Raw genomic sequence first — 25,810 nt, forward strand, 5'->3', positions numbered from 1 at the left:
ATTTCAGCCCCGATTCATCTATTGCATATTTTGAGTCATTTTTGTCTCCTCTTTTGTTTTCTTCTGATGGAATCTGCACCAAAATTTGTCAAAAAGGTGCTCGATATTTGATGAAATTAGGACAATAAATAAATAATTTTTTAATTTGCACTATTTACAGAAAAAAATGTTACATGATCCTATTAGTAAACTTAAATGCCACGACCCTGCCCCAATATAGGATATCCACATAGTGCCCCCAATACAGTAGGGTGTCTCCCTGTCCTCAAAGACAGTATGAATATTGGGAACATCATGCTGTGTTGGGGGGCACTATGTGGGATTCATACTGTATTGAGGGCATCCTATTGTATTGAGGTCATCACAGTAGGATGCCCCAACACCGTATGAATCCTGTCCATTGCTCCCAAACACAGTGTCCCCACCATGTCCTCCAATGCTGTATGATTGATGGCCATATGATGTCCCCCAATACAGTATAAAGCTCCCACAGTGTCCTTAATACAGTTTAATGTCCACAATACTGTATGACGCCCCTACAGTGCCCCCAATACTGTATGACCCCCTACAGTGCCCCCAATACAGTGTGATGTCCCCAACACTGTATGATGCCCCTACAGTGCCCACAATACAGCATGTCCCTAATACTGTATGACACCCCTAGTGTCCCCAATACAGTGTAATGTCCCCAATACTCTGACGCCCCTACAGTGCCCCCAATACTGTATGACCCCCTACAGTGCCCCCAATACAGTGTGATGTCCCCAATACTGTATGACGCCTCCAATACAGTGTAATGTCTCCAATACTGTATGGCGCCCCTACAGTGCCCCCAATACAGTGTAATGTCCCCAATACTGTATGATGCCCCTACAGTGCCCCAAATACAGCATGTCCCCAATACTGTATGACGCCCCTACAGTGCCCCCAATACTGTATGATGTCCACAATACTGTATGACGCCCCCAATAGTGTAATGTCTCCAATACTGTATGGCGCCCCTACAGTGCCCCCAATACAGTATGTCCCTAATACTGTATGATGCCCCTACAGTGCCCCAAATACAGCATGTCCCTAATACTGTATGACACCCCTAGTGTCCCCAATACAGTGTAATGTCCCCAATACTGTATGACGCCCCTACAGTGCCCCCAATACTGTATGACACCCCCAATACAGTGTAATGTCTCCAATACTGTATGGCGCCCCTACAGTGCCCCAATACAGTGTAATGTCCCCAATACTGTATGACGCCCCTACAGTGCCCCCAATACAGTATAATGTCCCCAATACTGTATGACGCCCCTACAGTGCCCCCAATACAGTATGCAGGGCCGGCTCCAGGTTTTTCTGGGCCCCGGGCGAAAGAGTCTCAGTGGCCCCTTTAACACATACCACGATTCATGATGCAGAGATACGGCGGAGAAATAAATATATATATATATAGTACAATGCAAAGATTTCACTTCTTACATTACATGAGTGATATCTATTGTAAATTCTACAATAGCTCAGAAACCAGCGAATCGCTCCACACAGAATACTGGCCCCCATATAAGGCTCCATACAGAATACTGGCCCCCATATAAGGCTCCATATGGAATACTGGCCCCCATATAAGGCCCCATAAGAAATACTGGCCCCCATACGGAATACTGGCCCCCATATAAGGCTCCATGCGGAATACTGGCCCCCATATAAGGCTCCATGCGGAATACTGGCCCCCATATAAGGCTCCATGCGGAATACTGGCCCCCATATAAGGCTCCATACGGAATACTGGCCCCCACATAAGGCTCCATACGGAATACTGGCCCTCATATAAGGCTCCATACGGAATACTGGCCCTCATATAAGGCTCCATACGGAATACTGGCCCCCATATAAGGCTCCATACGGAATACTGGCCCCCATATAAGGCTCCATACGGAATACTGGCCCCCATATAAGGCTCCATACGGAATACTGGCCCCCATATAAGGCTCCATACGGAATACTGGCCCCCATATAAGGCTCCATACGGAATACTGGCCTCCATATAAGGCTCCATACGGAATACTGGCCCCCATATAAGGCTCCATACGGAATACTGGCCCCCATATAAGGCTCATACGGAATACTGGCCCCCATATAAGGCCCCATACGGAATACTGGCCCCCATATAAGGCTCCATACGGAATACTGGCCCCCATATAACACTCCATACAGGATACTGGTCTCCATATAACGCTCCATACAGGATACTGGTCCCCTTATAAAATTCCATACAGGATACTGGCCCCCATATAACGCTCCATACAGGATACCGGTCCCCTTATAACGCTCCATACAGGATACCGGTTCCCTTATAACGCTCCATACAGGATACTGGCCCCCATATAATGCTGCATGCAGGCTGTTACCCCCCGCATAATGTCCCATACAGGCTGTCCCCCCCTTATAGTGCTCCATGCAGGCTGTTACCCCCCACATAATGCCCCATACAGGCCCCCCCCCCTTTTAATGCTCCATGCAGGCTGTTCCCCACCTTATAATGCCCCATGCAGGATGCCCCCCCCCTCTTTATAATGCCCCATGCAGGATGTCTCCCCCTCTCTTTATAATGCCCCATGCAGGATGCCCCCCCCCCCCATATAATGCCCATGCCTCCATACATTAAAAAAAAAAAAATCAAATACTCACCTCCCTTCTCCTCACCTACTACCTGCAGCCCGCTGCCCGCTGCTCGGGTCCGAACTCCAGCGTTGTCGGCGTCTTCCCGCTCAGCACTCCCTGTGACGGCTCAGGGGAGGGCGCGGTGTAAAGACGTCACAGCGCCCTCTGACCTGGGACGTCACAGGGAGCGCAGAGCAGGAAGACAGGTGATCTGCGGAGGCACGGGGAGAGGTAAGTATCCGGCTGCCGGGGCCCTGAGCAAGCGGCGGAGAAGGGCGGGCGCTGACACCGCTCTCCTCCGCCCATAGCCCAGCGTGGTGCGCGACCGCCAGTGGGCCCCTCTGCCTGCTCAGGGCCCCGGCATTTGCCCGGGTGCTGACGCCGGCCCTGACAGTATGTCCCCAATACTGTATGACGCCCCTACAGTGCCCCCAATACAGTATGTCCCCAATACTGTATGATGCCCCTAATGTCCCCAATACTGTATGATGCCCCTACAGTGCCCCAATACAGTGTAATGTCCCCAATACTGTATGACGCCCTACAGTGCCCCCAATACAGTGTAATGTCCCCAATACTGTATGACACCACTATAGTGCCCCAATACAGTATGTCCCCAATACTGTATGATGCCCAGTGTCCCCAATACAGTATGTCCCCAATACTGTATGATGCCCCTACAGTGCCCCCAATACTGTATGATGCCCCTACAGTGTCCCCAATACAGTGATGTCCCCAATACTGTATGACGCCCATACAGTGTAATGTCCCTAATACTGTATGAAGCCTCTACAGTGCCCCCAATACAGTGTGAAGCTCCTTCAGCGTCACCTAATAAAGCAGAGGTGTATCTAAGGGGGGAAAGGTGACAGCCGGGCCAGAGCGATGTCAGCAGCGCGATCAGGGCATGTGATCACGCTGCTGACGTCACTCGTCGGCACGCAGAACATTGGTGGTACGTGCTCTAGACCACTCGAGCTGAAGACACTGAAGATTAAGTGTAACAGGGAGATTTAGTGTAACCGGGGAGGGGGGGGGGGTTTGAGGACAGTTTGGGGACCAAGGAAGGGACATGTGCAGACACAATATGGGGAGCGGGAGAAATTTGAAGACACCGTATGAGGAGCAAGGGAGAGATGAGGGGTATGCATGAGGAAACAGTATGATCGATGGGTGAAGAGTGGGGGAGATGGGTGCAGACACATTATGGTGAATTGGGGGATGGGTGTGGACCCTGTATGGTGAGTGGACACAGTTTGGTGAGTGGGATAGACACTGTATGAGAAGAGAGGAGAGAAATGCATGAGGGGGATGGGTGCAGACAGTATGGTGAGTGGGGGGGGGGGATATGTGCAGAATGGGGAGGATGAGTGCAAACACAGTATGGGAAGCGAAGGGGGGATGAATGCAGACATAATATGGTGAGTGGGGAGGGATGTGTGCGAACACAGTATGAGTAGCAAGGGGACAAATGTATGCAAACACAGTATGGTAAGTAAGGTTGATGGGTGCAGACACAGTATGGGGAGTCGGGGGGGGGGGGGGGGGATGTGTGAGGAGGAGGTAAGGAGAGTGAGGGGGTAAATACAGTGGGTACGGAGAGTATTCAGACCCCTGTAAATTTTCCACTCTGTTTCATTGCAGCCATTTGGTAAATTCTAAAAAGTTCATTTTTTTTTCTCATTAAAGTACACTCCGCACCCCAGCTTGACTGAAAAAAAAAACAAAACAGAAATGTAGAATTTTTTTCAAATTTATTAAAGAAAAACTGAAATATCACATGGTCATAAGTATTCAGACCCTTTGCTCAGACACTCATATTTAAGTCACATGCTGTCCATTTCCTTGTGATCCTCCTTGAGATGGTTCTACTCCTTCATTGGAGTCCAGCTGTGTTTAATTAAACTGATAGGACTTGATTTGGAAAGGCACACACCTGTCTATATAAGACCTCACAGCTCACAGTGCATGTCAGACCAAATGAGAATCATGAGCTCAAAGGAACTGCCCAAGGAGCTCAGAGACAGAATTGTGGCAAGGTACAAATCTGGCCAAGGTTATAAAAGGTTATAAAAGGATTTCTACATTACTCAAGGCTCCTAAGAGCACAGTGGCCTCCATAATCCTTAAATGGAAGACGTTTGGGACCACCAGAAGTCTTCCTAGACCTGGCCATCCAGCCAAACTGAGCAATCGTGGGAGAAGAGCCCCAAGATCACTGTGGCTGAGCTCCATAGATGCAGTAGGGAGATGGGAGAAAGTTCCACAAAGTCAACTATGACTGCAGCCCTCCACCAGTCGGGCCTTTATGGCAGAGTGGCCCGACGGAAGCCTCTCCTCAGTGCAAGACATATGAAAGCCCGCATAGAGTTTGCTCAAAAACACATGAAGGACTCCCAGACTATGAGAAATAAGATTCTCTGGTCTGATCAGATCAGATGAAGATAGAACTTTTTGGTGATAATTCTAAGCGGTATGTGAGGCGAAAACCAGGCACTGCTCATCACCTGCCCAATACAATCCCAACAGTGAAACATGGTGGTGGCAGCATCATGCTATGGGGGTGTTTTTCAGCTGCAGGGACAGGACGACTGGTTGTAATTGAAGGAAACATGAATGCGGCCATTCTGAAGCCGCTCCTTTGTTATTTTAGCTGTGTACTTAGGGTCATTGTCTTGTTGGAAGGTGAACCTTCGGTCAAGTCTGAGGTCCAGAGCACTCTAGAAGAGGTTTTCATCCAGGATATCTCTGTACTTGGCCGCATTCATGTTTCCTTCAATTACAACCATGATTCTCTCGCTCTGGTGATTTGTATACATGCAGTCACATACCGACTAGACATACGTGGACTCACTCAATGAAAATGAATTGATCAAGGCTAGTCGGAATGTGACCAAAAGTACACAAATCGCATACTTGTGCTGACATGTCCGTCCACTCTTGCCACCGGCAAGGAAGAGTCCTAAAAGTGCACAGTGCATGTGCTGTGAGAATTCAGAATCCTGCAGTTACATAGAGTGACTGCAGACTTTCATCTCAAACCTGGACGAGTCCTTTAATTATAAAATGAATCCCTGCAGCCAATCCTAACAGCGTGTAATATCCTCACTGTCAGGATTCAGCTCTACTTGCAGGTTCCAGCAGTCATCACATGGCCCCTTCACTCTTATGCGATTTTCATACTTCGTCGTGTGACAACGAGCTTCTCTTACTGCTTTTCTCAGAGAGCAGCTCGTCGGCACGTGACCAAGTGTGCAAATCAAATGTGCTTGGGGTGTGTGGAGCATCGGCACTCAGACGCCCAGGCTGCGGTGGAGCAGGGAGCCGACGGCTTACTTCTCCACCATTGTATTCAACTATCTGCAACCTGAGGATGCCAGAAAAGGGTCATTCAGGACCGAGCTGTACCCGGCTCACAGACTCCATATCGGCCTTGTGGCGGGTCTGTTGCCATTAGTGCTACGAGTCTTCATCTTCACCAGTCACGTATTCCCTGTACAGGTTCGTTTCCGCAACCACATCAGCAAAAAATGTATTTTGCTCAGATTAATTTCTTAACAGTGGTTGGAGCTCCGCTTTCCCCTGATCCAGAGCTCCAAACCTGCTGCTGAGGCTGAATTTTCTGTCTTCCTTCAGCCACCACTAGAGGGAGCTTAGGAGCTCACTGTATACAGGTTTACTATTGAATTCAATGCCTATCCAGTACACAGGCAGCTCCTGAGCTCCCCCTTGTGGCCGCTAATCCAGTAAGGTGATTTTTGATGACAGAAGTCATGAGCGCACTTATTGAGACACAAAGTAGTGTTTAATATGTACCATGTTTATTGACGACATCAGAAATAAAATCCTAAACATGAGTTCTATGTTAAAAACAACAAATTGTCTATCTATGAGTATAAATAAAAAAAAGGACAAGAACTATGAAATAAAATAAAAAATGAATAAATTAATAATTTACGTGGTTACTTCACGACGAGTTGTAAAATTAGTAACACAGATCCGGTAATATGAGATATACATTCCATGTTGTAACAAAGGGAAGGCGGGGGAGGGGTATTGGAAATCATCATAATGTGAGCGATTCCTGTGTGTCCAGGACATTACTACACTGATCATCAGTGTCCACTCCAGCATCTAAAAGGTTAAAGAACCACAACAAAGACCTAAAAAAGGAGACCTGGGGGCTATTTTATAGGTCGGAAATGGGGCAACAAGACTTATGGGACCCCCCCAAAAAAGTTGTAGGTGTTAGAATCACAGTTTATGAATGAAAAAACGGGAGCCGTGTGTTAAAGTCTGTTGTATAAACCTTTTGATATGTTAAATGCTTGAGCTCCGCGGGGGTGGGGCTATGGTGAGCAACCAATCGTCTATTCTCTACACAGCAGGACGTTAATACTGTCATATAGTCATGAGTGGACAGGTCACTACCCCCCCCCCCACACACACACACAAAAGATCGGCACACCACTTCATAAAATCGGTGCTGCTGTGTTTCCTTTCACTATCCGCTGTGACTTCCCACGTATCTCAATCCTCCTCTTTACTGCTAATATACTCTGTGCTGCTGAGATCTCCCCCTTTCTATTGTGGCCTATTATGTTAACTCCATTCTCCTGCTCTAGGACTATCCACACATTATCAGGACTGGACCAGTCACTGGCTCACTCACAAGCTCTTCTGAAATACTCTGTTTCTGTTACAATACTGTTAGGATAGCGATTTAAAAAAGTAAAGAAGTCCCAAAATATTCTGGAATTAAATGATGCATCTAAGCCCCTCATGACCTATGCCTACCAGGTGGCTTAAATCTAGATTATAAAAGCATAGGAAAAATAATGCAACCTTTAAGTAACACCAGGGGTCCCCATTTTTAGGGTGGGTTGGGGACATTACGCTTGATCAACTTTTAACAATAAGGCTTAAGTTTTTGTTTTGTTTTTTTCAAAAAAATAATCAGGGTACCTCACTTCACCAGCACTAAGTGGGAGTGAGTGTGTACTACTCACACCCACTTAAAAAAAAAAAAAAAAAAAAAAAGTCAGGACTAGGGAGAAAAAAAAAAGTTGGCAGGTACCTGCCAGTAAATTAAAGTTATAATTTCTTTTTTTTAACCAATTTAAAATTATGCAACTTTAAAATTAAATTTTTTAAAAAACACAAAGAAATGTGTGAAATTAACAAAATAAAATATCCTTGAAAAAAAAAAAAAAAAAGACAGGTTTAACTATAGAGGGCGCAAAAGGTTGTGGTCGCACTCTGACCTCTGGAGTCTTAAAGGACTAATATATTAATATATCCATAGGACAAGGTCACCAATCTCAAAAATCGGTGGGGGTTCAATACTTGGCACTCCCATTGATCAGCTGTTATCTGGACCCCTGGAAAATTTAAGTACACAGTGCCAAGCTGGAAGAGCACAGCTCCATTTATAGGCCATATTCACTTCAATGGGCGGTGAGCTGCAGTACCGAGAACTGCCACTACATGGTGTATGGAGCAGTTGTATTCCGGCTTCATACACTTTTTACTTCTGGGGAACTTTTACCAACTGAATAGGGTCCAACACCCAGTACCCCCTCTAATCAGTTGTTACCTTGTCTCTAGGTCATTATTTTCTCAGTCCTAGACAACCCCTTTAAGATGTCCAAAAAGTCCCACTGTCACATATGAGTGCTGCAGTATTATATATACACTGCTCAAAAAAAATAAAGGGAACACTTAAACAGAATATAACTCCAAGTCAATCAAACTTCTGTGAAATCAAACTGTCCACTTAGGAAGCAACACTGATTGACAATCAATTTCACAGGCTGTTGTGCAAATAGAATAGACAATAGATGGAAATTATTGGCAATTATCAAGACACCCTCAATAAAGGAGTGGTTCTGCAGGTGGGGACCACAGACCACATCTCAGTACCAATGCTTTCTGGCTGATGTTTTGGTCACTTTTGAATGTTGGTTGTGCTTTCACACTCGTGGTAGCATGAGACGGACTCTACAACCCACAGAAGTTGCTCAGGTAGTGCAGCTCATCCAGGATGGCACATCAATGCGAGCTGTGGCAAGAAGGTTTGCTGTGCCTGTCAGCGTAGTGTCCAGAGGCTGGAAGTGCTACCAGGAGACAGACCAGTACACCAGGAGACGTGGAGGAGGGCAACAACCCAGCAGCAGGACTGCTACCTCAGCCATTGTGCAAGGAGGAACAGGAGGAGCACTGCCAGAGCCCTGCAAAATGACCTCCAGCAGGCCACAAATGTGCATGGGTCTGCACAAACTGTTAGAAACCAACTCCATGAGGGTGGTATGAGGGCGCGACGTCCACAGATGGGGGTTGTGCTCACAGCCCAACACTGTGCAGGACGCTTGGCATTTGCCACAGAACACCAGGATTGGCAAAGTCGCCACTGGCGCCCTGTGCTCTTCACAGATGAAAGCAGGTTCACATTGAGCACATGTGACAGACGTGACAGAGTCTGGAGGCGCCGTGGAGAGCGATCTGCCTGCAACATCCTCCAGCGTGACTGGTTTGGCAGTGGGTCAGTAATGGTGTGGGGTGGCATTTCTTTGGAGGGCCGCACAGCCCTCCATGTGCTCGCCAGAGGTAGCCTGACTGCCATTAGGTACCGAGATGAGATCCTCAGACCCCTTGTGAGACCATATGCTGGTGCGGCTGGCCCTGGGTTCCTCCTAATGCAGGATAATGCCAGACCTCATGTGGCTGGAGTGTGTCAGCAGTTACTGCAAGAAGAAGGCATTGAAGCTATGGACTGGCCCGCCCGTTCCCCAGACCTGAATCCGATTGAGCCTATCTGGGACATCATGTCTCGCTCCATCCACCAACGTCACGTTGCACCACAGACTGTCCAGGAGTTGGCGGATGCTTTAGTCCAGGTCTGGGAGGAGATCCCACAGGACACCATCCGCAACCTCATCAGGAGCATGCCCAGGCGTTGTAGGGAGGTCATACAGGCACGTGGAGGCCACACACAATACTCAGCCTCATCAGGAGCATGCCCAGGCGTTGTAGGGAGGCCATACAGGCACATGGAGGCCACACACAATACTCAGCCTCATCAGGAGCATGCCCAGGCATTGTAGGGAGGTCATACAGCCACGTGGAGGTCACACACAATACTGAGCCTCATCAGGAGCATGCCCAGGCGTTGTAGGGATGTCATACAGGCACGTGGAGGCCACACACAATACTCAGCCTCATCAGGAGCATGCCCAGGCGTTGTAGGGATGTCATACAGGCACGTGGAGGCCACACACAATACTCAGCCTCATCAGGAGCATGCCCAGGCGTTGTAGGGATGTCATACAGGCACGTGGAGGTCACACACAATACTCAGCCTCATCAGGAGCATGCCCAGGCGTTGTAGGGAGGTCATACAGGCACGTGGAGGCCACACACAATACTGAGCCTCATTGTGACTTGTTTTAAGGACATTACATCAAAGTTGGATCAGCCTGTAGTGTGTTTTTCCACTTTAATTTTGGGGGTGTCTCCAAATCCAGACCTCCATTGATGATTTTTGTGTCATTTTGTTGTCAGCACATTCAGCTTTATACAGAACTAAGTATTCAATGAGAATATTTCATTCATTCAGATCTAGGATGTGTTATTTCAGTGTTCCCTTTATTTTTTTGAGCAGTGTATATAGTTGGGGGGGACCTCAATTAAAGGTTTTTGGGTCCCAAAAATTTTATCTATAAAAAAATGCAAAAAAATACAATTCTTAATTTTAATCCCTGAAAATTGCTGTGTTAAATAAAAAAATATATATTTTTTTTATAAAGCACAAATTCACTGCAGCCAAGTCTAAATCTGATGTGACTTTACTGAACCAGAAGTGAGACCAAACAATATCCCCCCCAAATACGCTGCTGTATGGATGCACTATATGGCGGCACAGGTATCTATGCATGAAGCTCCTCCATGTGAATGAGCCCTCAGAATCTGCCCGATACAGATAAAGCAGAAAAAATACTGTAATCTAATACTGATATACAATGGAATTGTGATTTTCTTTTTTGCATCAAATAAAAAAATAAAATACCCCCCCACCCCCACTTCCAAAAAAAAAAAAAAGGTGAAAAAAAATACAGTGAAGTAGTGTTTTTTTTTTTTTTTTTTTTCAGTTAGTCAGACACTACATAGATATAACCAACTAAGCGCGGCCAGGAACCTGAAAAAAGTGCTAAACGCGACCGTATCCATCAACTCCACAATGATCATATATACTTGAAAAAAAAAAAAAAAATACAATAAAACAGTGTAAAAAAAAAAAAACACCAAAATATTTAAGAAAGAAAGCTAAAAAAATTGATCTGATCAGATGCATTAAACAATAGCTCCAATAACGAAGAGTTGACTTAGACTCCACACAAAGAACAATAAAATGAAGATTGTGGTAGTAAAGTTCTCTCGCAATCACAGTGTTTCACTACTTATAGAAAAATCATTAGAAGTCGGAAATTCACCTAATTTAAAGTAATAAAAAAAAAAATAAAAGAGACCCAAACCCCGAGCCTGTGACCGGTTTTGGCGACTGTATGACGACATTTATAGTAACTGTTGCACAGACATTGTTATGGACCATAAACCATAGATGGGGCGCAGCTATGGAGGGTGCAGAGGTAACAGCCGTACCCTGGGCCCCGAGGTGAGAAGGGCCCGAGAGCTCGTCTGCCATATAAGAGGACACCTGTATGACTGGCAATATTAGAAGCTTCAAGTTTTGCTTATAGAAGTAGACTCTCCCCATGACTTGCATGGTGTCCACAATTTGATTTACCCCGCCCCTGAGGAACAGGTAAATGCAAATGATATGCAGATTAGCTAAAGTAATGATTTTCTCCTACCCCAATTCAATCCTCAGGGTGGGGGCGAATCAACGTTATTTAACCTACAAAGTGTCTTCATCAACCTCTTCCTCAAGGGAGTGTAAGTAAAGTGATTTATTCCGCCCCTGAAGAAGAGCTCAGTCCTTGGGGGCGGAGAAAATCACTTATTTTAAAGACCGTATGGGGTGAAGAACTGTACGGCTCGGCCCCTGCTGACAAAATCTCCAACTCCCTCCCTGCCAAGGTTGGAGCCATTAACCGCAATGGCCCCTTCGTCCTCTGATGAGTTGGTACGGGATAGGGCACCTTTTTTATGTCCGGATACTAAAAGCAACAAAAATATTTGCGCAAATATTTAGCACAGTGGTGATCAATGCCGGACAACACCTGCACATTTTACACCAAAGAGGACCCGGTGCAATTTGGGTAACAGTAAAGGAATTTTTTTTTGTCAGCAGCCCCATTAGAATATTGCTATGCAAAAAGTGAATATAAAAAAACAAAAAAAGTGAAATAAAAAAGAAATTAAAAATATACTTATGTAAATTTAGTTGACAGAGTGAATGGAAAATTCACCTGTTACATCTGGAAGTTTCTGGGAGGACGCCAAACTTAGGCGACATTTAAAAGAACCAATGCTCCATTCACATCCAAAGCTGCATTTAGATTTCTGCTAGGTCCTCAATTCATATGCAGAATCAGATGGTATTCTGCTCCCACAATGCACCAGTCACTCGGCTGTCAAGCATGTATTACACTCTAAATGGCAGGCAGCAACATTTCGAATGCTGCTTTGGAAGGAACTAGAGTAAAACACCTGACATGACTCTTTTTACTACTCTTTCTATGCCTGTAGATAACCTTTTGCTATGAAGGCTGAGCATTAGTTTTCCTAAATGTCCACCATTGTTGCAAAACAAGGCATTGCTTTTTAGCGATTTAAAGGCACAGCTACAAAAATTTGAAAAGAAATTTGTATGCAACAGTATGTACGATAAACCGCACCCCTCCCCCATTGTTAAGGACGCCCGTCTCTATATATTAGGCTGTGTCTGATGAGCTCGAGAATGGTCAATATGGTGCCAGGGTGTGACGGGTGCACTTTTACAGTCAATGTAATACTCCATGCTATGTGAAGCATCGATTATAGTAACCTAGAAAGTATTGTGGCCCCTTTAAGTGGTAAAGACGCCACTGGGAAATCTGTGTTTGAGAGCTCCTCCCACAACGTCGATTATCCGCTATAGTAAAGGCAGATCAAGCAGCATGGCGGTCGGTCGCAGCGCGGAGGCTCCAGCTCGTCAGCATTTGTTAATGTCCATGGGGTGGCGCCATCATGGTTTGGCGTTCTTGGCGGACTCCGAAGACTGGCGCACGTCCGTCCACTCCTGCATCGTGTTCTGCAGCGCCTGGGTCTTCTCTTTGTCCACTTGGACATAGTCCACCTTTTCATCGGATGCGACAGAAGACGTGGAGGGCTGCAGGAAACAAAAACAATCACTATCACCCAGCTTTCCCAAGTCCCTGAATGGCAGATTAAATGCATGACCCTCCTTCATGTAAAGAATCACAGCCACATTGTAGGTCACCAAACATTCCCAAATTCCTGAATGGCAAAACTGTATTAAAAGCAGAGAAGTCTGCCTCTGTCCTTATTGCACTCAGACTACAACTCATTCTAGGGCAGAGTGAAAAACCTGGAGTGCTATAATAAGGGCCATATATGTGGACACCCAGCTTTCCTGGAGTCCTGAATGGTATCGGTCTATAAAGAGATAATGTATGCTCTCCTCCCTTGTCACGCTCATCTATGCAGATATAAGAATGGGAGATCATTATAAGGATTATGTTGGAGGTCACTGTGACCTTTGCAAGAGGTCCAGGGATTTCAGCACGTGTGGCGACGATCTTCGTATGCGGCGAGGATCAGATGGGTGATGTGAGGAGCGGAGGGGCCGGAGAGATGAGCAGTGGAGTATAAGGATTTTTTTTTTTTTTACACTCAGATTGCCTTTAGAGGTTCAGTTTACAGCTTTTACTGACTTCTGTTTAAGGATTTTGCTGAAATCACGCAAAAGCAAATTGCAAAAATAAAAAAAACAAAAAAAACAGCATTTAGGCAAATGTGGATGTACGTGTGTGTATGCGCTGTATGTACACACGTGTGTATTGTGTGGGTGGGAGTGGTGTGAATGTACTGCGTGTATACGTGTGTGCGCATTTACACAGAGAACATAAGCACAGCACACTTGTATATGTTTTGTGTATACAAGTATGTATGTGCTGTATGCATACAAGTGTGTATGTGCTCTGTGTATATGCTCAGTGTATACAAGTGTGCTGTGCGTGTGTATGTGCTCTGTGTAAATACATATGAGTAACATGCAGATGGTGTATACATGTGTGTAACATACAGTGTTTGTGTCACATACTGTGTTTATGTAGCATTCACATTTATAAATACTGGCAGCATAAACGAGAGCTCATAGGTGTAAACATGTCGGCAAAACGAACGAGCAAAATGCAGCTTATGCATCGGGTGATTGGATTGTTTATGGCGGAACAAAAATCCCTGTTCTCAGCAGCACATCGCCCGGTGTAATCTGCAGATCTGCTGCTGATAATATGATGTGTATGGGGACAGATTGATCTATTAGTGATTGTTTCAAGCCCATCATTCTTCCTCAACCGGTGTAAAGAGGCCGGGGAACCAGCTCCGAACAACTCGGATAACATTGATCACTCTCGTGTGTGAACTCAGACACATTTGGTTTGCATTTCCATGGGCTGTGTGATGGTGCAATGTGTGAGTATTTGGGTCCCCACTTTTAAGTTTTGCCCAAGGCCCCAGTTTGTCTAAAACCGGCCCCGATTACACAATGGTGAATACATACGTAAATGTCCTAAAAAATTCCAACATTTGGCTTTACCTTCCGGTGAGGGGTTGGCGACACCGGCTGAAAGTCCAACGCCAAGTAATCCACACTCCCGGTGCTCTTCTTCTGGGCCGGACTGTTAGTACCGCTGGTTCCCGGAGAAGCAGACACGGGATTTTGCTTAAAGAATAATAAAAAAAAAAAAATATATAAAAATATGATTTATCAAAATACACCGTGGACGCCACTTACGAGAGGAACAGTGGATGCCAATGTTATTACTTTGATACGTCAGATGCAATATCAGTATTTGGGGTCTGGCTTGTAATAAAAATATATAAGACAGCGCCCAAAGCTTCCCCAATCCAGTAAGCGCCCAGACTGTAAACCTACCATCGCGACATAGTTTTCTTCACTGTCCCCGGAGCTGGTGCTGGTAATACTCTGTGTGGACACCGGGCGGCAGTATTGAGATGATCCAGATTTTAGCGAATGCCTGGGAGAGGATTATAGGTCATTATTAATCACTCACCAGATGTAAGGGCTTCTATTCTTCTGATGCCGGATTACTGGTCCGATATATACTGACAAAACTCAGGAAGCCCTACTCACGTCTGTCTGCACCAAGATTTAGTGACTGGAGACTTGAAGGGTAGTTCATCAATTATGGTGGTGCCCCGCAGGTCCAGAGGGGTCGGTTTAGCTGTGGAGCAGGTAATTGTGGGTAAAGAGAGAATAATAGTACCGGATAAAAACATTCAAAGCGGGAGAGCCCGGTCGGAGGGGAGAGCCCGGTCGGAGGGGAGAGCCCGGTCGGAGGGGAGAGCCCGGTCGGAGGGGAGAGCCCGGTCGGAGGGGAGAGCCCGGTCGGAGGGGAGAGCCCGGTCGGAGGGGAGAGCCCGGTCGGAGGGGAGAGCCCGGTCGGAAGGGAGAGCCCGGTCGGAAAGGAGAGCCCGGTCGGAAAGGAGAGCCCGGTCGGAAAGGAGAGCCCGGTCGGAAAGGAGAGCCCGGTCGGAAAGGAGAGCCCGGTCGGAAAGGAGAGCCCGGTCGGAAAGGAGAGCCCGGTCGGAAAGGAGAGCCCGGTCGGAAAGGAGAGCCCGGTCGGAGGGGAGAGCCCGGTCGGAGGGTCGGAAGAACAGAGGAAAGTACAAGGGTAGGAATACAGAGGCAGAGAGATGGGTGGGTGGGTGGATGGATGGATGGATGGATGGATGGATGGATGGTGTACAGTGATGGGAACAGCAGGTTGGCGGGACTTACGGAGAGATGGAGAGGTGAGTAAATGGAAGGCAGGATGAACAAAGGGATGGAAGGACAGTGGGACGTGTAGATGAATGAATAGTTGGATGCTGAAAAACTTACTGTATATGTGGAAAAGGAGGAAAGAGGGTTGAAAATTTGCAAAAGGACATAAGGAAAAAAGGTCTAAATTATACAGTAGCCCTCGATAGCCAGTAGCGCTCAATATAACCTGCCTACCTTTCCTATCCGGCTTCAGGTTGCGGTTGACTGGCGGAGGCTGGATGTCACTGACTCTGGTCGGCCGCTGGCACAGGGAGGCTGTACTTCCTTTGCGGGCAGGTAGGGTGGCAGAAGAGAATCCCAAGAAATCAAAGTGATGGGGGCCGGGGCTCATGGGAATATACACGCTCTGAGCATTGTCGTTCAGCTTCTCAGAGTTGAACTGCGATGCCGAGCCGGGATTCATGGGCACGTAGTTGTCTTCAGAGTCAGCACTTTCGGACCTCGTCATGGAGTCTTTTGTTTGCTAAAGAATACATTTTTCAATGATTGAAAAATCCAGACCCATGAGGCATCCAAAAAACCCACAATCCAAACCAAGTACAATACATAAGACATACAGTACAGACCAAAAGTTTGGACACACCTTCTCATTCAAAAATTTTCTGTATTTTCATGACTATGAGAATTGTACATTCACACTGAAGGCAACAAAACTATGAATTAACACATGTGGAATTATATACTTAACAAAAAAGTGTGAAACAACTGAAAATATGTCTTATATTCTAGGTTCTTCACAGTAGCCACCTTTTGCTTTGATGACTGCTTTGCACACTCTTGGCATTCTCTTGATGAGCTTCAAGAGGTAGTCACCGGAAATGGTTTTCACTTCACAGGTGTGCCCTGTCAGGTTTAATAAGTGGGATTTCTTGCCTTATAAATGGGCTTGGGACCATCAGTTGTGTTGTGCAGAAGTCAGGTGGATACACAGCTGATAGTCCTACTGAATAGACTGTTAGAATTTGTATTATGACAAGAAAAAAGCAGCTAAATAAAGAAAAACGAGTGGCCATCATTACTTTAAGAAATGAAGGTCAGTCAGTCCGAAAAATTGGGCAAACTTTGAAAGTGTCCCCAAGTGCAGTTGCAAACACCATCAAGCGCTACAAAGAAACTGGCTCACATGAGGACTGCCCCAGGAAAGGAAGACCAAGAGTCACCTCTGCTTCTGAGGATAAGTTTATCAGAGTCACCAGCCTCAGAAATCGCAGGTTAACAGCAGCTCAGATTAGAGACCAGGTCAATGTCACACAGAGTTCTAGCAGCAGACACATCTCTTCAACAACTGTTAAGAGGAGACTTTGTGCAGCAAGCCTTCATGGTAAAATAGCTGCTAGGAAACCACTGCTAAGGACAGCAAACAAGCAGAAGAGACTTGTTTGGGCTAAAGAACACAAGGAATGGACATTAGACCAGTGGAAATCTGTGCTTTGGTCTGAGGAGTCCAAATTTGAGATCTTTGGTTCCAACCACCGTGTCTTTATGCGACGCAGAAAAGGTGAACGGATGGACTCTACATGCCTGGTTCCCACCGTGAAGCATGGAGGAGGAGGTGTGATGGTGTGGGGGGGCTTTGCTGGTGACACTGTTGGGGATTTATTCAAAATTGAAGGCATACTGAACCAGCATGGCTACCACAGCATCTTGCAGCGGCATGCTATTACATCCGGTTTGCGTTTAGTTGGACCATCATTTATTTTTCAACAGGACAATGACCCCAAATACACCTCCAGGCTGTGTAAGGGCTATTTGACCAAGAAGGAGAGTGATGGGGTGCTACGCCAGATGACCTGGCCTCCACAGTCACCAGACCTGAACCCAATCGAGATGGTTTGGGGTGAGCTGGACCGCAGAGTGAAGGCAAAAGGGCCAACAAGTGCTAAGCATCTCTGGGAACTCCTTCAAGATTGTTGGAAGACCATTTCCGGTGACTACCTCTTGAAGCTCATCAAGAGAATGCCAAGAGTGCGCAAAGCAGTCATCAAAGCAAAAGGTGGCTACTTTGAAGAACCTAGAATATAAGACATATTTTCAGTTGTTTCACACTTTTTTGTTAACTATATAATTCCACATGTGTTAATTCATAGTTTTGATGCCTTCAGTGTGAATGTACAATTTTCATAGTCCTGAAAATACAGAAAAATCTTTAAATGAGAAGGTGTGTCCAAACTTTTGGTCTGTACTGTAAGTATCAGAAAAATGGCTGTAAAGATGCTGACCAGAGCTCCAAAACCCCTGCTTGAACAGTTACAGAAATTTTGGCTTCCTGCAGTCACCACTAGAAGGAGCTCACTGCATACTGTGCTATGATTCAGTTCAATGTATGAACTGTATGCAGTAAACTCCTCAGCTCCCTCTAGTGGTGACTACAAACCGTAAGATTCCATCATTCATCCCTATGATGCTCTGTATCTTCAGAAACTGACACGCCCTTCATTAACCTCTTAAGGACAATGTTTAATTCTACCTTAAAGTCCCTGCATTTTTTTTTTTTTTACATTGCTACATTCCAGGAGCCATAATTGACAATGCTCCTTCCCCTCTCCGGTATCGCAGCAATCAGGGGGAATAGACAGTTATCAGGCAGTGAGAGCCAAGGGATTTACAGACTTTTTCACATCCTAATGGTAAGTGGGACATCATCTGGATGTGAAGAGGCAATGATGGGAAGGTGTTAACAGTATTTTGTCCTGAAAATTTAAAATCAGTGGTAAAAACACAATACAGCTATTTACTCACAAGGTAGGAATTGAACCCATCATTGATTGACTCCACAGACTGCTCCGTGCTGAAATCTCCAAGATGAGGATAGTCATAAGCTTCACAGGAGGAGGCTGCTCACCGGTAACGAAAGGTAAGAGAAAGCGCAGGTCAGAGATACGAAAATGTCCCAGGAATGGCAGAAATTTCTCCTAAACATTCTCATTAATATTCTTCTGTCAGTATTATAGTAGTTATATTCTTGTACATAGGAGCAGTATTATAGTAGTTATATTCTTGTACATAGGGGCAGTATTATAGTAGTTATATTCTTGTACATAGGGGGCAGTATTATAGTAGTTGTATTCTTGTACATAGGAGCAGTATTATACTAGGTATATTCCTGTACATAGGGGCAGTATTATAGTAGTTATATTCTTGTACATAGGAGCAGTATTATAGTAGTTATATTCTTGTACATAGGGGCAGTATTATAGTAGTTATATTCTTGTACATAGGGGGCAGTATTATAGTAGTTGTATTCTTGTACATAGGAGCAGTATTATACTAGGTATATTCCTGTACATAGGGGCAGTATTATAGTAGTTATATTCTTGTACATAGGAGCAGTATTATAGTAGTTATATTCTTGTACATAGGGGCAGTATTATAGTAGTTATATTCTTGTACATAGGGGCAGTATTATAGTAGTTATATTCTTGTACATAGGGGCAGTATTATAGTAGTTATATTCTTGTACATAGGGGATAGTATTATAGTAGTTATATTCTTGTACATAGGGGCAGTATTATAGTAGTTATATTCTTGTACATAGGGGCAGTATTATAGTAGTTATATTCTTGTACATAGGGGCAGTATTATAGTAGTTATATTCTTGTACATAGGGGCAGTATTATAGTAGTTATATTCTTGTACATAGGAGCAGTATTATAGTAGTTATATTCTTGTACATAGGAGCAGTATTATAGTAGTTATATTCTTGTACATAGCGGCAGTATTATAGTAGTTATATTCTTGTCAGTTTGTCAGTCCAGACTTACAATACACTGGCAGCAGTAAGCGCTTACCTCGATGACGCCTATTCTCCATGGCCGGCAATGTGTTCCTCCTTGGAATGTTGACAGAAACAACCCCTGTGTTGTCCCCATTATTTGGCTGAGGAGTTCCCCAACGAGTTTCTGAATGACCCGGTTTAGGGGGTCTTGGTGGAGGAGCATTTTGGAAGTCATTGGAAGCTAATCCCAAGGCATTATGGTTCTTGTCCAATGTAAAGGTCCTTGGTATTTGATAAACTGAAAGAGGAGTCCCGGGAAGGTCATAGGAGTCTGTCGAGAGCTCACCAAACTCTTTACACAGCGCGTTGCTCGGAGTCTTGTAGGTGTAAACGTCCTCATTCTCAGATTCTAGTGCAGTAAGGCTGGACTTGGTTGGAGTGTCTGAGCCGAAGCTCCTGGGGAGATCGTAAGCGCTGTCCCGCAGCTCGGAGCTGAGCCGTCTCGGCTTTGGTAAACTGTAGAAACCGTGGACCTGACCACTCACTCCATTCATGCAGTGCCCGTAACCCTGAGCCAACTTCTGTACAGCCGTATCACTACGCATGAAAAAGGAAGACCGCGTGGCTTGAGAAAAACTGGCGCTTCTGAAAACATAAAACAAAAAAAACTATTCTCTAAAATTCTACAAATGTAACGTACACAAACAAAGAAGCACAGCTGCAGTGTAAATCATGGTGGAAAAGCAGAGATTAAACAAGAATTGGATTTCTGACCACCTCTGATTCCAATAGACAAGGAGGGAAAGCTGGAGCCACCACTGATCAAAATTGTGCAAGGATAAGAAGTCTAAGATAAACTGCAGCCAAGAAGAGGCAGTGACTGGTACAGAAGACCAACACCCACAGCAACACCAGCATTAGCTGCTCCATGCACAGACTTTGCACTTACCTCATATTCTCTGTCTTCCGGCTCATACATTGATGAAGAAATAGGTAATCCTGGGGTGCACTAGCCGACAGCGTTGTCTGATGCATATGGTTTGAGGAAGGTTCAAATGTGAATAAGGTGGGCTGGCTGGAGTGGGACGGAGCAGAGGACTTTCTTTCCCTGAGTAAGTGGTGGGTGGAACTAAATTCTGCAGGAGAGGATCTTGGACCATGGTTCACAGACTGAACATTTCTTAAGGAATCTGCATGAAAACAAAGAATAGGTTAGACAACAATATAACTACTATAATACTGCCCCCTAAGTACAAGAATATAACTACTATAATACTGCTCCCTATGTACAAGAATATAACTACTATAATACTGCCCCCTATGTACAAGAATATAACTACTATAATACTGCTCCCATGTACAAGAATATAACTACTATAATACTGCCCCTATGTACAAGAATATAACTACTATAATACTGCCCCTATGTACAATATAACTACTATAATACTGCCCCCTATGTACAAGAATATAACTACTATAATACTGCCCTCTATGTACAAGAATATAACTACTATAATACTGCCTCTATGTACAAGAATATAACTACTATAATACTGCCTCTATGTACAAGAATATAACTACTATAATACTGCTCCTATGTACAAGAATATAACTACTATAATACTGCCCCTATGTACAAGAATATAACTACTATAATACTGCTCCTATGTACAAGAATATAACTACTATAATACTGCTCCTATGTACAAGAATATAACTACTATAATACTGCCCCTATGTACAAGAATATAACTACTATAATACTGCCCCCTGTGTACAAGAATATAACTACTATAATACTGCTCCTTTGTATAAGAATATAACTACTATAATACTGCTCCTATGTACAAGAATATAACTACTATAATACTGCTCCTATGTACAAGAATATAACTACTATAATACTGCTCCCTACGTACAAGAATATAACTACTATAATACAGCCCCCTACGTACAAGAATATAACTACTATAATACTGCTCCTATGTACAAGAATATAACTACTATAATACTGCTCCTATGTACAAGAATATAACTACTATAATACTGCTCCTATGTACAAGAATATAACTACTATAATACTGCTCCCTACGTACAAGAATATAACTACTATAATACAGCCCCCTACGTACAAGAATATAACTACTATAATACTGCTCCTATGTATAAGAATATAACTACTATAATACTGCTCCTATGTATAAGAATATAACTACTATAATACTGCCCTCTATGTACAAGAATATAACTACTATAATACTGCTCCTATGTATAAGAATATAACTACTATAATACTGCTCCTATGTACAAGAATATAACTACTATAATACTGCCCTCTATGTACAAGAATATAACTACTATAATACTGCCTCTATGTACAAGAATATAACTACTATAATACTGCCTCTATGTACAAGAATATAACTACTATAATACTGCTCCTATGTACAAGAATATAACTACTATAATACTGCCCCTATGTACAAGAATATAACTACTATAATACTGCCCCCTGTGTACAAGAATATAACTACTATAATACTGCTCCTTTGTATAAGAATATAACTACTATAATACTGCTCCTATGTACAAGAATATAACTACTATAATACTGCTCCCTACGTACAAGAATATAACTACTATAATACAGCCCCCTACGTACAAGAATATAACTACTATAATACTGCTCCTATGTATAAGAATATAACTACTATAATACTGCTCCTATGTATAAGAATATAACTACTATAATACTGCCCCTATGTACAAGAATATAACTACTATAATACTGCCCCTATGTACAAGAATATAACTACTATAATACTGCCTCATGTAGAAAAAGAAATTTACTACAATAAGTCACCCCCATTGACAACAATGGTTATTTTGTATACTTGTCTATAGGAGCAGTATTATAATTCTTTAATTGTATTAATCAAGAAAACCACTCCCTGTATATATTTTACTCCTGTAGGGCTGTACTGCATCTACGTTGATGAAGGACTGAAATCTCACCATTTGCCGTTGTCTTTTACAAACCATTATGCATAATAGAAGTGATGTTCCGGTAAGATGCTCAGTATAATTCCACAGTGGGATAAACGAGATTATGGATGTTTAATGCTGGAGTCATGAATCATTGCATCCGGATGTAATTTAACAATGAAAGAATAATTACACGTTCTGTTCTATGTGCAGATGCTGTGCCCTGTGCGCAGTCCTGGTTAGTGAACAGCCAAAGGGATGGGATTGCTACATAGCAGGCAAACCGTTACATACTATGATTTACAGAGGAGAACATAGTATATACACCGAGGTGCAGTCACTGTGTACAGAGATTACATTACTTAGGCCACTTTCACACATTCACTATTTACAAGCCAAAATCAGGAATGGAACAATCAGAGGGAAAAGTATAATAGAAACACGTCACCACTTCTGTATTTATCACCCACTCCGTATTTTGGTCAGGATTTCACCTCAGTATTTGTAAGCCAAAACCAGACCATTTGAATGTATACTTATCCTGAGTTACATCCTGTATTATACTCCAGAGCTGAACTCACTATTCTGCTGGTGCAGTCACTGTGTACATACATTACTGATCCTGAGTTACATCCTGTATTATACCCCAGAGCTGAACTCACTATTCTGCTGGTGCAGTCACTGTGTACATACATTACTGATCCTGAGTTACATCCTGTATTATACCCCAGAGCTGCACTCACTATTCTGCTGGTGCAGTCACTGTGTACATACATTACACTACTGATCCTGTACTGATCCTGAGTTACATCCTGTATTATACTCCAGAGCTGCACTCACTATTCTGCTGGTGCAGTCACTGTGTACATACATTACATTACTGATCCTGTACTGATCCGGAGTTACATCCTGTATTATACTCCAGAGCTGCACTCACTATTCTGCTGGTGTAGTCACTGTGTACATACATTACATTACTGATCCTGAGTTACATCCTGTATTATACCCCAGAGCTGCACTCACTATTCTGCTGGTGCAGTCACTGTGTACATACATTACACTACTGATCCTGTACTGATCCTGAGTTACATCCTGTATTATACTCCAGAGCTGCACTCACTATTCTGATGGTGGAGTCAAATTCAGGATATAACTCAGGATGAGTACAGGATCAGTAATGTAATGTATGTACACAGTGACTACACCAGCAGAATAGTGAGTGCAGCTCTGGAGTATAATACAGGATGTAACTCAGGATCAGTAATGTAATGTATGTACACAGTGACTACACCAGCAGAATAGTGAGTGCAGCTCTGGAGTATAATACAGGATGTAACTCCGGATCAGTACATGATCAGTAATGTAATGTATGTACACAGTGACTGCACCAGCAGAATAGTGAGTGCAGCTCTGGAGTATAATACAGGATGTAACTCAGGATCAGTACAGGATCAGTAATGTAATGTATGTATATAGTGACTGCACCAGCAGAATAGTGAGTGCAGCTCTGGAGTATAATACAGGATGTAACTCAGGATCAGTAATGTAATTTATGTACAGAGTTACATTTTGTATTATACCCCAGAGCTGCACTCTGTGTAAATATATTATATATATTGTATTTCAAAGCTGCAATCATTATTCTGCAGGCTTCAGAACTGAAAATAATATGCAAATACCGACTGACCTAACAGGAAATGCATAGACTGCTCGGTATCAAGTACATATGGAAGTATAAAGCACCTGCAGTCTCAATGTAAAACATAGTATTATAAATTAATAAAGGTGAGAAAAGCTGCAGTTTCTACATAATGTAGTGACGATAAATGACCTGTAGGGGTCACTACTGTTCTAGTGAAATATGGAAACAAAATTGACACCATTTATCATTATTGGTTCTTGTTACTTTTATCGATATTTCAGATTTACTTCTCTACAGATTCAGATTCTGCCATTTTTGGTGAAACTCAATGGATTATGTTTTAAGTTGGTGCCCGCATGGATGCGACACTGTTTTGCAGCTAGATTTTTATATCAAAAACCAAGAGTAAAGAAAAGTTGTTGTCTTTTGTTTAGTTTTTAGGAAATATCTTTATTGAAGTTGAGCAGTTTTTATTAAGAGTTTTCGCCCCATGCCAATGAATAGGTGTAATGATCCGTGAATCGGTGCCATGGACAGAGCCACAAATTCCATAAGTCAGCGGTTCAGCCAGCCCTATTATAAAATCCATGGATTCAATGGGCAACATGTGGATTATTCATCTGACGGAGGATCCATCACAGCAAATGAGAATGAAGCATCTGAGCATCTAATAGAAGGTCTTTCTTAAAGGAGCCTGTTAAGTGATTGACTTTAAGTAGGGGGGTGGGGTGATCTAGGAAAAAACTTCAGCAAAAGAAAGGTCAGCTATGTGCAGATCCCATCATCAGAGCAGGGGTGCAACTTCTACTTCTGCACCCAATATAACCAAGTGCCCGATGACCCCCTCGGCGCAGTCTCGTCCTCGCCCCAATAAGTCATAACAAAGAATTCCCAATTGTCCTATAAGGTAAAGCAGATGGCGCCTGGAGACAGCTCTTCACACCGCGATATATGAGAAATAATTACACTCCGCGAGATTCCTATTAGTACCGAGCTGGGATGGGAAGCATTAGGTGACATTTTCTTTGTGACGGAAAGTTAAAATTTAATAAAAATGTAAAAATTTGATTCAGCTGGAATTGTCACATTACTGGAGGGGGGCAGTTAAGACAGATCATTTTTGGGAGCTGCGGGTGGGGACAAGAGCCTGAAAATCTGGTTCATATTCCTAAGTCATGGCTGCGCTCACACACTGGGATTAATTTAATTTGTTATTTTTAGAAATGGTAAAAAAACAAAAAACAACTTTATAGTAATAGAAAGTACATTTTTAAGACAGGCTGCTACATAAGGAACAGATTATAGCCTAAAAGTGGGTGACAACCAATGTGGGCACAATTAGAGGTTTAGAACGGGTTGTCACCCAGCTTTCTCCGACTCCTGGTAACTGTACAAGCCTGTATTTAATATCCAGAGAAATCTAGGTTCCCAACAGAGCTGAGTGTTTGTTACATTGTATCCAGCCCTATATACATCTGTAGAACAAAAGTCATTTCTACCCAGTTAGAGTGATTTTCTGCACTGGATACAGTTTTAGCAAAACACTCAGGTGTTAAAAGTTTGAGGTCAGGATATTATTTAATTGACAGCAGAGTAATTAGGATAAACTGAAACCATGTATAGCAGAAAGCTGCAGAACAGTTTTAAGCTATGTTCACACCTTGCTTTTTTGCTGCATTTTATTTTTCTGCAGCCAAATCCTGCTCTTTTGATGTTACAAAAAGCAGGTTTTGCTACATTTTTTCCTCTAGATTATGTGTGCCATTCGTCTCTAGTA

The 25,810-nt window shown here is 43.7% G+C and overlaps 1 protein-coding gene across 1 annotated transcript in view; it reads right to left on the minus strand.

Annotated features, from left to right (window-relative positions):
* Window positions 1-10,845: 10,845 nt before the first annotated feature.
* The window catches only part of GAB2 (GRB2 associated binding protein 2), a 126,775-nt gene continuing 111,810 nt past the window's right edge, over window positions 10,846-25,810 (minus strand). Inside the window, exons 3-10 of the mRNA XM_073661686.1 lie at window positions 20,353-20,593; window positions 19,477-20,048; window positions 18,428-18,522; window positions 15,863-16,151; window positions 14,996-15,086; window positions 14,777-14,879; window positions 14,438-14,563; window positions 10,846-12,985 (exon numbers count right to left, since the gene is read on the minus strand). Coding sequence (XP_073517787.1) covers window positions 12,842-12,985; window positions 14,438-14,563; window positions 14,777-14,879; window positions 14,996-15,086; window positions 15,863-16,151; window positions 18,428-18,522; window positions 19,477-20,048; window positions 20,353-20,593 — 1,661 coding nt within the window. The 3' untranslated portion in view covers window positions 10,846-12,841. The remainder of the gene's footprint in view (window positions 12,986-14,437; window positions 14,564-14,776; window positions 14,880-14,995; window positions 15,087-15,862; window positions 16,152-18,427; window positions 18,523-19,476; window positions 20,049-20,352; window positions 20,594-25,810) is intronic.

This window comes from Phyllobates terribilis, unplaced genomic scaffold, assembly GCF_046119375.1.
Source record: "Phyllobates terribilis strain yellow unplaced genomic scaffold, ASM4611937v1 Scaffold_2__4_contigs__length_985480577, whole genome shotgun sequence".
NCBI classification, from domain to species: domain Eukaryota; kingdom Metazoa; phylum Chordata; class Amphibia; order Anura; family Dendrobatidae; genus Phyllobates; species Phyllobates terribilis.